Consider the following 13,433-nt stretch of genomic DNA (forward strand, 5'->3'; position numbering starts at 1 on the left):
TTCAGATTTTTCATCATTATTGTATAGGAATGCAAGAGATTTCTGTCCATTAGTTTTGTATCCTGCTATTTACCAAATTCATTGATTACCTCTAGTAATTTTCTGGTAGCATCTTTAGGATTCTCTATGTATAGTATCATGTCATCTGCAAACAGTGACAGCTTTACTTCTTCTTTTCCTATTTGGATTCCTTTTATTTCTTTTTTTTTTCTCTAATTGCTGTGGCTAAAACTTCCAAAACTATGTTGAGTAATAGTGGTGAGAGTGGGCAACCTTGTCCTGCTCCTGATCTTAGTGGAAATGGTTTCAGTTTTTCACCATTGAGAACAATGCTGGCTGTGGGTTTGTCATATATGGCCTTTATTATGTTGAGGAAAGTTCCCTCTATGCCTACTTTCTGCAGGGTTTTTATCATAAATGGGTGTTGAATTTTGTCAAAAGCTTTCTCTGCATCTATTGAGATGATTTCTCTAAATGTTTGATAGAATTCACCTGTGAAGCCATCTGGTCCTGGGCTTTTGTCTGTTGGAAGATTTTTAATCACAGTCTCAATTTCAGTGCTTGTGATTGGTCTGTTCATATTTTCTATTTCTTCCTGGTTCAGTCTCGGAAAGTTGTGCATTTCTAAGAATTTGTCCATTTCTTCCAGGTTGTCCATTTTATTGGCATATAGTTGCTTGTCATAATCTCTCGTGTTTCCTTTTGAAGAATGCTAATTGTAAAACATGGCAATGTATTAATTTTATATTTGAACATATAGCAATATATATCTTCGAAATTGTTTACTCAAGACATGAAAATTAAGTTCAGTTAAAGTAAGCTTGAATCAAGTGAATATTTTTAGACCCTTTTAACTGTAATCTCTATATACTTAATGTCATCAATTGCAAAACTCTTCTAATGGGAAGAACTAGCAATGTTCTCAACATAATCATTTCAGGGGATGTTGGTAGATTGAAGAGATACCCAATAAAGCTGCAAAGTTAAGGGAAAGTAAGTTCACCATTTTTAAAAGTTCATTAGTATTAAAATTCTATGTATATGTTTTAGCTTCAGAACGTTTCATAACCAGGAAATAAAAGAATTGCATTAGAAGCGATGCTATCATGTTACAAACTAGCAAACGTATTAAGTGTTAATCTGAATATTTTCAGGTGCTCCAAAATGATGTATTAGCCCATCAGTCCACCGTGGAAGCCGTGAATAAAGCAGGAAATGATCTAATCGAATCAAGTGCCGGAGAAGAAGCGAGCAACCTTCAGAACAAGCTAGAGGTTTTGAATCAACGCTGGCAAAATGTTTTGGAAAAAACAGAACAAAGGAAGCAGCAGCTGGATGGTGCCTTGCGCCAGGTGAATGAGAGAATAAATCCTGAAACTTTCTGGTGCCTTCAAGACCAAGATGGCATGGCATTCTTTTATTGGTTTTCACACCCCTGTTTAGTTTTTATACTTCAAGGAGAAGAGTTAAAAAAAAAAGTGGGGTAAAGGACAGAGCTGAGAAGAACACAGCTCTCCAGTTCTTAGCATGATAGTTTTATTGCCGGTTCTCCTGCTGAAGAAAAGCAAGTGGTCCAGAGGCCCCTGCCCTTGTTCAAAATGCATGGAGAGGCTTAGCAGGCTGGGATTGTTTACACTTCATTTTTGGCTTCAAAGTGACCATATCTGGGGCCCAAACTTGAACCTCTCTCTCACTCCAGGCCAAAGGGTTCCACGGCGAAATCGAGGATTTGCAACAGTGGCTGACCGACACGGAGCGCCATCTGTTAGCATCCAAGCCTCTGGGAGGTTTACCGGAAACAGCCAGGGAACAGCTTAATGCCCACATGGTAACTATATTATTTCCTACAGCTCTAGCCTCAGATTAAGAAACTGACTATTTTGTGTAGGCCCTGGTAATAAACAAACTGTGGGAGAGGGCTTAAAGGATATCCAGTGTTGCAGCAGAAATGTCTATATGTAAGTGCTAGAAACACTGTTGATTAAATTTTTAAAGTCAGAACCTATTCTTTATTTTAAAGTTTAGTGTGTCAGTGTATGAAAAGAGGTTTTAGCAGTCTAGGCATTTTTTAGAAGCAAACCTTCCCCCATAAAATGATAAACTTGTATGGATAGTAATATAGCATTGGGTAAATTATAAACTGTGGCTCCTTGAGTGGAAAGAAAAATCCCTAAAGGCATCAGAATGGACTTAACAATTACTGCTGTGAGCATGAGATTCCCACCCAGTTTCATGGAAGGCTGGAAAATATGTTTTTGTTCTGTGAAAACAAAGTTACGAATTTGCTCCTTTTAATGGTGATGGGGCTGTATCTTCAGCCTCACACCCACCAGGTTTGGACACGAGGAGGCTTCTGTTTAATTGTCTGACTGGAGCATCACATCATGCCTGCGGGCTGTTCCCGCCCAGAGTCTGTAGTGCTGTCAACTCTTAAAGATAAGGAGGAAAAATAATGAAACTTGAGACTCTGGTTTTCTTTTCTAGCAGTATGGGCTGAGAAATTAAATTTAGACTACATTTGACCTATTGACATTTCCTATTCATGTCCCATCATAATTTAGCTCTAAAAGTTCTAAGAGAAAACAGTCTTTTCAAATGTTGAATGCTTCTTAGGAAATAAAAGTAGAAGTACTTAGGGATTTGGCAAAAGAAATGGGCCATTGTACATGCAAGTCTGTACTCTTTAGTCATGCCTAGTGTTGTTGTAAGATCTTACTAATAAAACTTCACTTGTTGGGAATAATTTTGAATTTGATGATTTGGAGAGGAAGTGACCATCTTGCAGGTGGAATGAAGAAATACAACAGAAGTAACATCTTACTCATTTCACAATTGCCATGAGCAGTTAAAATGAATCCTATTAATCCAGTGGAGAATTTTCTAGAATCTCTATTCCTTCTTTTAGAAAATCATTGTGTATGTGGTTTTCTTGTTAATATGTTGTTTTCTTGGTGCCACAAGGGACCCATTTGTTCACTGAAAAAGTAATTGACTAAATAACTTGGGAGCACTTGTCTTTTCCATAAAATCTGGCTGTCTTCCAGATACCTTCTTACTTTCCTAGAAGTACTTGCATAGCTATTACAATCCATTAAGTATAAGTTTAATGAATTCTTGAGCAAACATACGTGAGATGGTTTTCTAATAAACAAATATATTTAAATGGTAATTTAGAAGAATATAAGTAAAAAGTTGGAAAGCAAAGCTTATCTTTAGAATATTTTATTTTAGAAAAATATTACTTATCAGCATATTTGGTTTGGGTAGGATGTTTGCTGATATCATTTGCCAGATTATAGAATTCCATGATTTAAGAAATTCTAAAGAGTTACTGATACTTGTAATACTGTTTTAGTCATGTTCTTTTGATTTGGTTCTGTTAGACATGAAGGAAACTAGAAAACTTGGAGTATTACTGTTTCCTGAGATTTAGCTGTATTTAGAAGCTTTGCTTTGATTAAAAGCTTTCAGTGGGTGATATTGTAAATATGTTTAGAGAGGGATTTTTTTAAGGTTTAAGAAATTACAAAGTTTAGAGGCAATAAAAATGTTCTAGAATTAGTAGTGATGGTTGCACAGCCTTATGAATATACTAAAAACACTGAATTCTAGACTTTAAAATGCTGATTTTTATGGATTGTATCAGTTTTAAAAAGTAAAAAGTTGGAAATGTTAGATAGTATGTAATTTTTCGGTGGGAGCTATGATTTGACTCATATTATAATTGAATCAATGGAATAGAACTGGTCTTACTTTTGACGTGAGTGTAACTGGTGTTTCATTTATCTTAAATTCTAAATTTGTTTAAGCAGTATTTTTATATTCTCTATAGAAGATACACACTGCATTCTAGTTGAAAGCTTTAAAAATGTTATAAGTGAGAAGAATATTCATAGGACCACAAGTTTGGCTACTGTGATTCCAAAGTCTGCGTCATCAACTTAAATGTCTTACTGTACTGGGTCTTGACCTTCTATCCACTGTATGTCTTCTGAGCATAGAATTAAATTATACCAAAAAAACAATATTACAGTCATTGTATTGTGTTCAGAGGAGAGACTTAGAGAACCCATTTTACAGAGAAGGAAATCGAGGCTCAGGGAAGTTACGTTACTCGCCCAAGGTCACAGAGCTGATTGGTTACTGTACATTAAACCTTTCTTGATAACATTTAACATTACTGCTTCACGTGTGGGGTGGATTGATAACAATAGTACCATTTCTAAGATTTCTTGGTAGGCAGAGTGTGGCTATAGGTTTAGGTGTTCTTTCAGTATAGTGGAAAGTTTGAATGTGTCAGGGTTATTCTGTGTGCTGGACGGAGTTGAGTATATAATAAGGGGCTTGGGATTGATGACACGGAAAAAGAGCTCTGAGATTTTGTTCTCTTAAAAATGATATAACTTGGGGGCGGGGTATCTCCATTTAGGAAATCTGTGCTGCCTTTGATGTTAAAGAAGAAACATATAAGAGTCTGATGCAGAAAGGCCAGCAGATGCTTGCAAGATGCCCCAAATCTGCAGAGACAAATATTGACCAAGACATAAATAACTTGAAAGAAAAATGGGAATCGGTGGAAACCAAGCTCAATGAAAGGAAAGTATGTGCCTTGATGAATATCATAGAATGAATGTTTTCATTGTTTCATTTCATGGGTCTTACCTTATCTCCGAGTAGAGTTGTCAGTGGAACATCTAATGATTCATGTTTAAATTTTCTTTGTATACGTTTGGACATATCATGGGCTCAGCTGAAAATAGTATTCTGTCTTAACGGAGGAGAACACAGTTGAAGGAATCTATTCAGTCATAGATAAAGGTATATCATAGATCAGTGTTAACTAGGTATAGTTTAAATCTGTGAACCACTGGAATTCTGGGTGGTTATGTAATTCTAATCACACTTATTAAGCAAAAGGCAGGCTGTATGTAAGGCAGGGGTGGGGAGGGAGGGAGACCAAGAAAGTGAGATGATTGTACATATAATAAGCACTTACATAACAAAAATCCATGAGGGGGAATTAAAAATCTTGCTATTTAATGCTATAAAAATGATTGGCTAGGAATACTAGATTATATGCCCTTGCTGACAGAGCATAATATATATATATTTCATAGTATTTTGACCTCCAAAATGAATTGTATGCATGTCAAATTTTCTTTTTCTAGATTCTGTTTAGTAATTCTGTGGTTAATTGTCCCCAAACCACAATTTTAGTGTATATTAAAATTGTTTTAGCTGCAGTGAGATGCTTCTCACTAAACTTGAAGGGGCTTGGTTAGCCAGTATTCAAAAACTGGGGGATATAGACTATGCATAAATGAAGTATGGATGGGAAGGAAATCTGCCAGAGAGTGGTTAAACTTGTTGGGGCGGGGAGGGGGGAGGCGGGAAACCTTTGAATACCATGAAATACTAAATAATCTGTCTTTGCAGGTTAAACTGGAAGAGGCCCTCACCTTGGCAATGGAATTCCACAGTTCCCTCCAGGACTTCATCAACTGGCTCACCCAGGCGGAGCAGACCCTAAACGTGGCTTCCCGGCCAAGCCTTATCTTGGACACCGTCTTGTTTCAAATTGACGAACACAAGGTAAGCTGCATCCCGGACGGACAGCACTCCCTTCTCAGACCTTTTTAGACATCGGGCTGTTTTAATGGCAAAAGCGTAAATTTGGTAGTTTGAACACTTTCTTTTGTCCTTTGAAACCAGCTTATGATCCCGGAAGTATTTTCAAGATAGATCCATTTTTCCTTTGTTTCTGATTGTACCCACCTCCCTTTTTTTGGGAAAGGTCTTTGCCAATGAAGTAAATTCTCACCGGGAGCAGATCATAGAGCTGGACAAAACTGGAACCCACCTGAAGTATTTCAGTCAGAAACAAGATGTCGTTCTCATTAAGAATCTGCTTATCAGTGTACAGAGCCGCTGGGAGAAAGTGGTCCAGCGCTTAGTAGAAAGAGGAAGATCTTTGGACGATGCAAGGAAGAGGGCCAAGCAGGTAAGCCTTTATAAAGATCCTCTGAACTTGGCAATGAATCAGGTCTATGTTATGTTATTAAATACACGTTATGTTATTAAAGTGCTTTTATGACAGGCTGTGCTTTGTGTAACAATCATGGCACGAAGCCAAGGTGTTTATTTCCTAAAAAGGCCATGGCCTCAGTTTGGACGATAACGTCACTTTCTGACCTGGCAGCAACTCCAGGCCCTGGGGACCGGCCTTGGAAAGACTGATCATATCTTGATATCACAGATGGACCATCATCATTGGGGCCCAAAAAAGGGCTCCACAGTTTTGTTGTTGGGTTGGTTGGTTTTCCTTGTCCTTTCAACCTCCACTCTCATACTTAGAGTGAGGCATTCTGCTTTATTATATTGCTACTTGTGTTTAGTTCCAAAACCAGACTTTCTCACGTGTAGCCCCCAGACAGCTTTCTGAAGGCATACTCTGGGTCTGAGCTGGTTGTTTCCCTTCACCTCTCCAAATCCGTATACTTGTTGGCAGGGCTTCCTTTCTTTTCTAATATTTGGATACAGCTTCATCCCACCTTTAAATTAACTGTTTGAATCTTGGGGGGCGCTGCTTTTTTTAATCTAGAGAATCTCACATGGAATTTTCCTTCCTTCCTTCCTTCATCTGTTATTCATATTCTGTTCTAGACTAAACACAGAGAAGTGCAGTTATGCATCTCTGTACTCCAGGGAAGAGGAAGATGCACCCTCCTTGCTTGGCATATATCTTTGATTTTTACTAGGAACTTCGTGTAATAATATTGAGGGTGAATTTTATGATGACTCTTTCTGCCCCGTTCTGTTTCATTTGTCCGGCACTGGTGTTGAGCGCTGTCATTTGGGGAGCTAGGCTCGGCTGGGTGATGCAGAGCATGACCTGGGAGTCCAGTGTTTCAGCATTTAAAGCTGTCCAGCATAAAATGTTTAAATGCTGGCGAAATGACACCTTGCGCTGTGATTGGATTACAGGCACGTGTCTCTTTTTGAGGGGGAGGTATGGTTATGTCCTATGTAATAAATGAGTCTCTAGAATAGAATAGGTCTCGGATGTTTTTTTAAGACAGTCTTCATGCCAAGCCTGACGTTTTTCTCGCCGTGTGTGCAGCCCTGTCGTCTGTAGTGGAGGCATTTTGAGTTATGAACATCTGATTTACTCAAGTCTCACGGATGCCAGTAGCCAGTCGGCCACCCTCTTCCTCCTTTCCCTATCAAGTCAATTTTATTTTCTCAGTCTGTTGAATTGAATTGATAAGGATTCTCCACTGTTCTCTGTGCAAAAGGATGGCATTTCTTCTATTTGTACGGCTTCTAAATAGTTTTGAGAGCAGGACCAGCCTCAGAACCTGTGCGTTTGTACCATTGTACTTACCATCCAGTTGTTATAGGCTGTACTGTTGGTAGAAAGACAAGCTGACAGGGACTTCCCTGGCTGTCCAGGGGTCAGGACTCCATGCTTCCACTGCAGGTGGCACGGGTTCGATCCCTGGTTGGGGAACTAAGACCCTGCATGCCAAAAAGAAGACAAGCTGGCATCACTCGCTGTTTATTTATTTATCTGTTCTAATACCTCAGGTTTTGGCTCAGATCTTGGCTGTAGTTCTCTGACTTGGGCAATTTATGTGCCTATTCTGGCCTCCCTGTTTTCATGTCTAAGTTGATTAGATTTGTGGGAGGGACGTGTGGGGAGAGCAGGTCTCTAACAAGACAGTCTCCAGTAGACCTTTGCAGCTTTGTGATTCTGTGCTCTCACTGTGCTTAGTATCAAATGTCTTTTTATTATTTCACTATTAATGTTCTTTGATATAAAACAGATTTTATTTTGATTACTTAGGTTTTTGTCATGTATCTGTTCCCTTTAGTTCCTTGGAAGAAATAATTTATAACTAATTTCCCAGTTTGGTATCCAAAAATAGTACCTACTATTTCTTTATGATAAGCAGAAAAGAGACCACAGCTGAAATCAAGTATATATAGCACCACAATAGTTCAAGGTTGTAGACGCGAAAGAGAATTCTATTTTGTTAGAACTCGAGTACTATGGGTGCTCTTAAGTATAAAACCAGTATGTGAGGCTCAGGCATTGATGTGAGGATTTGTATAGCAGCAAGAAAGATGTTGAACTGTCTTTGCATTAAATAGGAACTTAATGCCCTCTTTTTGTTAAAATGAATTTACAAACTTTATCCTTTCCCTTCTCCCTTTTTGTACCTCTTTCTTAGCATAAGAATTAAACACCACCTTAGAAGTAAATCCAGATCTGTCAAGAGACAACAGTGGAAGCTTACATTATTATTTTTTTAATTTTATTGACGTATAGTTGATTTACAATGTTGTGTTTAATTTCTGCTCTACAGCAAAGTGATTCAGTTATACATCTATCTATTCTTTTTCATGTTTTCTTCCATTATGGTTTATCACAGGATATTGAATATAGGTCCCTGTGCTATACAGTAGGACCTTGTTGTTTATCCATCTTATATATACTAGTTCGCATCTGTTAATCCCAAACTCCCACTCCATCCCTCCCCCACGCTCCCACCCCCTTGGCAACCACAAGTCTGTTCTCTGTGTCTGTGAGTCTGTTTCTGTTTTGTAGATAAGTTCATTTGTGTTGTATTTTAGATTCCAATCAGAACAGCAGACTGAAAGCCAAATGAAAAAAAATGAAAAGCAATGTAAGAGACCTATGGGATAATATAAAGCATGCCAGTCTACACTTACATTATTTATTAAACCAAAGAAAGGGTGGGACGTTCTACCTGATGCTCCCTAACTGCTTCTAGGCTCACTTCTATTTTTGTTAAAGCTGACATGTTTGAATGAGTTATAACAAGTGACCACGGGGCATGACCACAAAAGCTGAGCGTCAACAAGACATTCTGTAATCTGCTGATGAAAATATTCTTTCTTGTTCTTCTTCAGGGAGAATTTTGAATGTATAATTGTTAACATTTCCATTAATATCAGTTTCTGTTTAGAAATGTACTAGATTTCAAATCTAGTGAGTATGCCTGAAAATTTTCTGGACAAAGATGTGAATTTCTTTTACAGTTCCATGAAGCTTGGAGTAAGCTTATGGAGTGGCTGGAAGAGTCAGAGAAGTCTTTGGATTCTGAACTGGAAATTGCCAACGACCCAGACAAAATCAAAGCACAACTGGCACAGCATAAGGTGGGTCTGCAGTTAAGAAAAGCACATTGTGTCATTCTATATCTCAGGGTCACTTTTAAATTCCTACCTGATTGTGTATTTATTCATCACTGGAGAAAAAGGCTGTCCAACGTGGACCTATATTAAATTTAAAACCAGTTGCCCTTTACATTGGTCAAGTGATCATTCCATTTTGATTCCAGGGTTAATTGTTAAAAGAAAACACACAGAATTAAAACTGGAAGTCTTCCACAATCTAAAACACATAAAGGATTTCTAGAGGCCGAACATTGGCACTTCGGTTTATCACAACTGCCTTGTCTTATAATTTCTTTCATAGACCAAATGCCATGCAGAACATAATTATGTACTAAAAGGAACGTAGATTTTGCCATATATATTCCTACATACAGTGCAGTGGGGAAAATTGGTTGCCACTTCCTAAATTGGTATTACTGTGTATGTGTGTGAAATTCCACCCCTCCCCTCAAAGACACATAGTCACTGGCTTCCTTGTGTAGACAAGAAGATATGGAAACACTGTGTTTTATATTTTCTGCCTTTTATATTCCTACCACATGCCATTCAAAGAACATCCTCCCCGACTCTCTTGAATTTGGGTCTTTCTATTATTCTGTTTGTAAAGTGATCATCGGCCCTCAGGGTGAGGATGTGAGTAAAAGGAGACAGTCCCTGCAAACCATTTTACAATCTTAGGCATCTACATATAAATCATTGCTTGAAACATGATAGCTTTTAAAATGCTGGAAAAGATTGAATGATATAAGTTTTATCATCATCAGAAAATTCTAGCCCTCATGTTCATCCAGGCTGGTTGCTTCCGTCCGTGGGCCTGACCAGCTGCAGGGGTCAGGATCCTAGGATGATGGGGGAACATGCTGAGGTCTTTTCTATGGCTGGATGAGTGGCTTGTCCTGATGGCCCCTCTGCCTGGGAGCTGCCGCATTTAGCACGGGCAGCCCAGAGACGGTGATCAGCACCCTTTCCCCTCCCCTCCTTCTCAAAATAGAATGCCTTATTTGAACTTGAGCATAGACGTTGTGTTATGTAGTCTGATGAAAGCATACTGCATATTTAAGGTAGAGAATCCTGGAAATAAGAATGTGTGTGAAGAACCCTATTAGATTTCTTTTTCCTAGTGAGACCTGTCGCCAGTCACCATTTCTCTGAGATAACAGGGTACATTAAGCCTATCTTAAAAGAAGTCTTTTCTGTTCATCGTTTGGATACTTTTTGTCTTTAAAAAGTTTGACTCTATCCTGTATTCAACTGTAACATTTGTTTTGTATAAGAAAATCTGTGTCAATACCATGATTCTAAAGCTAGCGTTCTGTTTCGAAAAACATGAAAAAAATAATAATTACAGAAAACAGACTACAGAAATAGTGACATATTGTGATGGGATTTATTGCCAAAAAATTCCCAGATGTAGTTGCCTCCTATTATAAAAGATATATATAGTGTGGTATTAGTGAAGCACTTCAAGTGTGTAACATTTTTAAGGCAGTATAATTTATTAGGTAATTGTAACCTCGAGGTTACTTTGGGAAATTACATTTGCATAGCTTTTTACTGCCTGGGGTGATTCTAATGTGCTACCAGGATTGAGAATCTCCATGTTTGTGTTTCCGTGATATTTTATGAGCTTTTAAGCTGCCCATGAAGTTGACCTTTTTTCTTCTCATCACTGAGATTATGTATTCAATAGCAGTTGTCTTACTCTTTCTATTAAATATTTACAAACACCCACAAAATGCAAGATAATAAGGGTCCTACAGAGATAATACCCCTGCTCTGTGAAAGCTTATAACTGAGTTATGTAGAAAGATTAGAATTCATCCCTCCCCCACATGCATATATACACACACAAACATGAAGGGTTCACTAACACTGTAAAAGCTGAAAAATACAGGTGTCATATTAGCCATGTAGCTGTTTGGTAGTAGAAAGTCATCTATAGACCTTTGGAGACTTGGGTTGGGTGTTGTGGATGGGAGGAGGAGGGACGTGGCCTCCCCAGGTATGCCTAGAATGAGTGGGTCCAAACACAGAACCAGAGCTATGGTTCTTTAACCCTTATCCTGGCTCACAGATAAAATACATGTAACATTACAGTGAGAATCCAAAATGTGTGACAGAAAATCTTTTTGACAACAGAAAACAACTGTTAGTAAATTTATACATTACTGGGTCATTCTGTGTCCAGACCGGACCCATACTTTACTCATAGAGTATTAGCTACATTTTCCTCTCTGGGCTCGTGGGTCTCTCTTATTAGCAATTCCACTTTACCATAACTATTTATACTGTCTGTAGTTTATGTCTACAAGAGATTCAGGATTTGTTTTGCTTTGAAATTGTTTTTTTTTGATACTAGTAGGTACTCTTAATAATAATAGGTGCTTGATAATAGTAGGTGCTTGGCTTCTGCAAAAAGTTAATCCTGGGCTTCCCTGGTGGCTCAGTGGTTGGGAGTCCGCCTGCCGATGCAGGGGAACCGGGTTCGCGCCCCGGTCTGGGAGGGTCCCGCATGCTGCGGAGCGGCTGGGCCCTTGGGCCATGGCCGCTGGGCCTGCGCGTCCGGAGCCTGTGCTCCGCAACGGGAGAGGCCACAGCGGTGAGAGGCCCGTGTACCGCAAAAAAAAAAAAAAAAAGTTAATCCTTCCATTTGAAAGTTTAAAGGTTATTCTCTACCCTGGTGTGTTCCCTGTTGAGTACGCACTACACCGTGTGACTTGATGATGGCTAGTGTCTCCATTTATTTAAGAGGGATGCCTCTTTCACTGTCTCTTACCTATCTGTGTATCAGTCCCAAGTAGAAATGCATGCTGTTCTCTTGTTGGATGTACAGGAGTTTCAGAAATCCCTCGGAGCCAAGCACTCTGTCTACGACACCACCAACAGGACTGGGCGTTCTCTGAAGGAGAAGACCTCCCTGGCTGACGACAACCTGAAGCTGGACGACATGCTGAGTGAGCTCAGAGACAAGTGGGACACGATCTGTGGGAAGTCGGTGGAGAGGTGAGATGCTCCTGACAGCCGCTCCCTCACCTTGCTGGACCCCTGGCAGCTGTCACGGTCCTGGGGCTCTGCAGGCAGGGTTTGGAACCTTGAATACACACCTCCTTTGCCTGGAGAATGTCTGCTCATCCTCGATGCCCCGCGCACACAGTGCCTCCCCCGAGAGGCTTTGCTGTTCAGTATTATTTACGTTTACGTGCTCGGTTCATTCAAAAATGACATCCTTCTCCAAGCCTCCCGCATCTCACGTGCAACTACAGCGCCTGCCTTCGGACTGGTCCCCAGGTCTGCCATGGTCCTCCTCAGTCCCATTTCCACATCACCAGCAGGGCTGTCTTCTTAAAGTATAAATGGGATCTTGTCACCCCCCCTTCCCCCGCAACCCCGCTTCATACGCTTTATGGACTAACTCTTGGGTGTGGATTAGGATACAGGCCCCGTCACTGTGGCGAGCAGGGTCCTACCAGCCTGACCCCACCCACCCCTTCCGAGTCTCCCTCCTCCTCATTACACTTCAACCATGAAGACCCAAAAATTTAAAAAATTTTTTAAGTAGCTAAGAAAGTTAAAATAGTAGTTGAAGAGTTCACATATCTTATACATGTTTCCAAATTTTTCATCGATCCTTAGTCTCATTACTTTTGTCAGTATCCAGATTGAATAGAATATCATATTCCATTCTAGGGAACTTCATAATAAGTTTTTTAGTGTTAGTTTTCCAAAATCATGAAAATCTTCTCTCAAAAGGTTACATCCTTTTTACAATGTCCTGTAAATGATTTCACGACAATTTATATGGCATTCTTGAAAAGGCAGAAAGTCCCAGTGAGGAACAGATCCCTGAATGGCAGGTGTCAGCCGTGGAGGCAGGCTGTGACCAGGAAGAGCCAGCCTGAGGGAGATCTGGGGTTGATAGACGGTTCTGGGTCTTGACTGTGGTGATGTTACATGAACATATACATGTTTTAAACTCCATAGAGCTGTACACCCCAAAGGTCAAACTTACTGCATGATACTTTAAAACACAATTTAATTGAAAAGGCATATTTTTATGAAGAAACTAAAGGGCCCGTGAGGTGATGATGAGGGAATTTTCCTGGAACAGGTGCCATGGATTTAAGCAATGAAAAGAAAATTGGAGAGAAGTTTGTTATTTTCTAAGGAAAGCAGAGAAACAGCAGTGAGTCCCAATATACTGCTTTTCCTCTTGAGGTCTGCTTAGCCTT

General features: G+C 39.6%; 1 protein-coding gene across 5 annotated transcripts in view; it reads left to right on the forward strand.

The window, feature by feature from the left end:
- The window catches only part of DST (dystonin), a 512,931-nt gene that overhangs the window by 472,736 nt on the left and 26,762 nt on the right, over positions 1 to 13,433 (forward strand). For all 5 annotated transcript variants that reach the window (XM_055079784.1, XM_055079785.1, XM_024121802.2 and 2 more), the window contains 7 exons: positions 1,155 to 1,352; positions 1,700 to 1,828; positions 4,430 to 4,600; positions 5,437 to 5,592; positions 5,795 to 6,001; positions 9,067 to 9,186; positions 12,038 to 12,207. In XM_055079784.1, coding sequence (XP_054935759.1) covers positions 1,155 to 1,352; positions 1,700 to 1,828; positions 4,430 to 4,600; positions 5,437 to 5,592; positions 5,795 to 6,001; positions 9,067 to 9,186; positions 12,038 to 12,207 — 1,151 coding nt within the window. The remainder of the gene's footprint in view (positions 1 to 1,154; positions 1,353 to 1,699; positions 1,829 to 4,429; positions 4,601 to 5,436; positions 5,593 to 5,794; positions 6,002 to 9,066; positions 9,187 to 12,037; positions 12,208 to 13,433) is intronic.

This window comes from Physeter macrocephalus, chromosome 18, assembly GCF_002837175.3.
Source record: "Physeter macrocephalus isolate SW-GA chromosome 18, ASM283717v5, whole genome shotgun sequence".
NCBI classification, from domain to species: Eukaryota; Metazoa; Chordata; class Mammalia; order Artiodactyla; family Physeteridae; genus Physeter; species Physeter macrocephalus.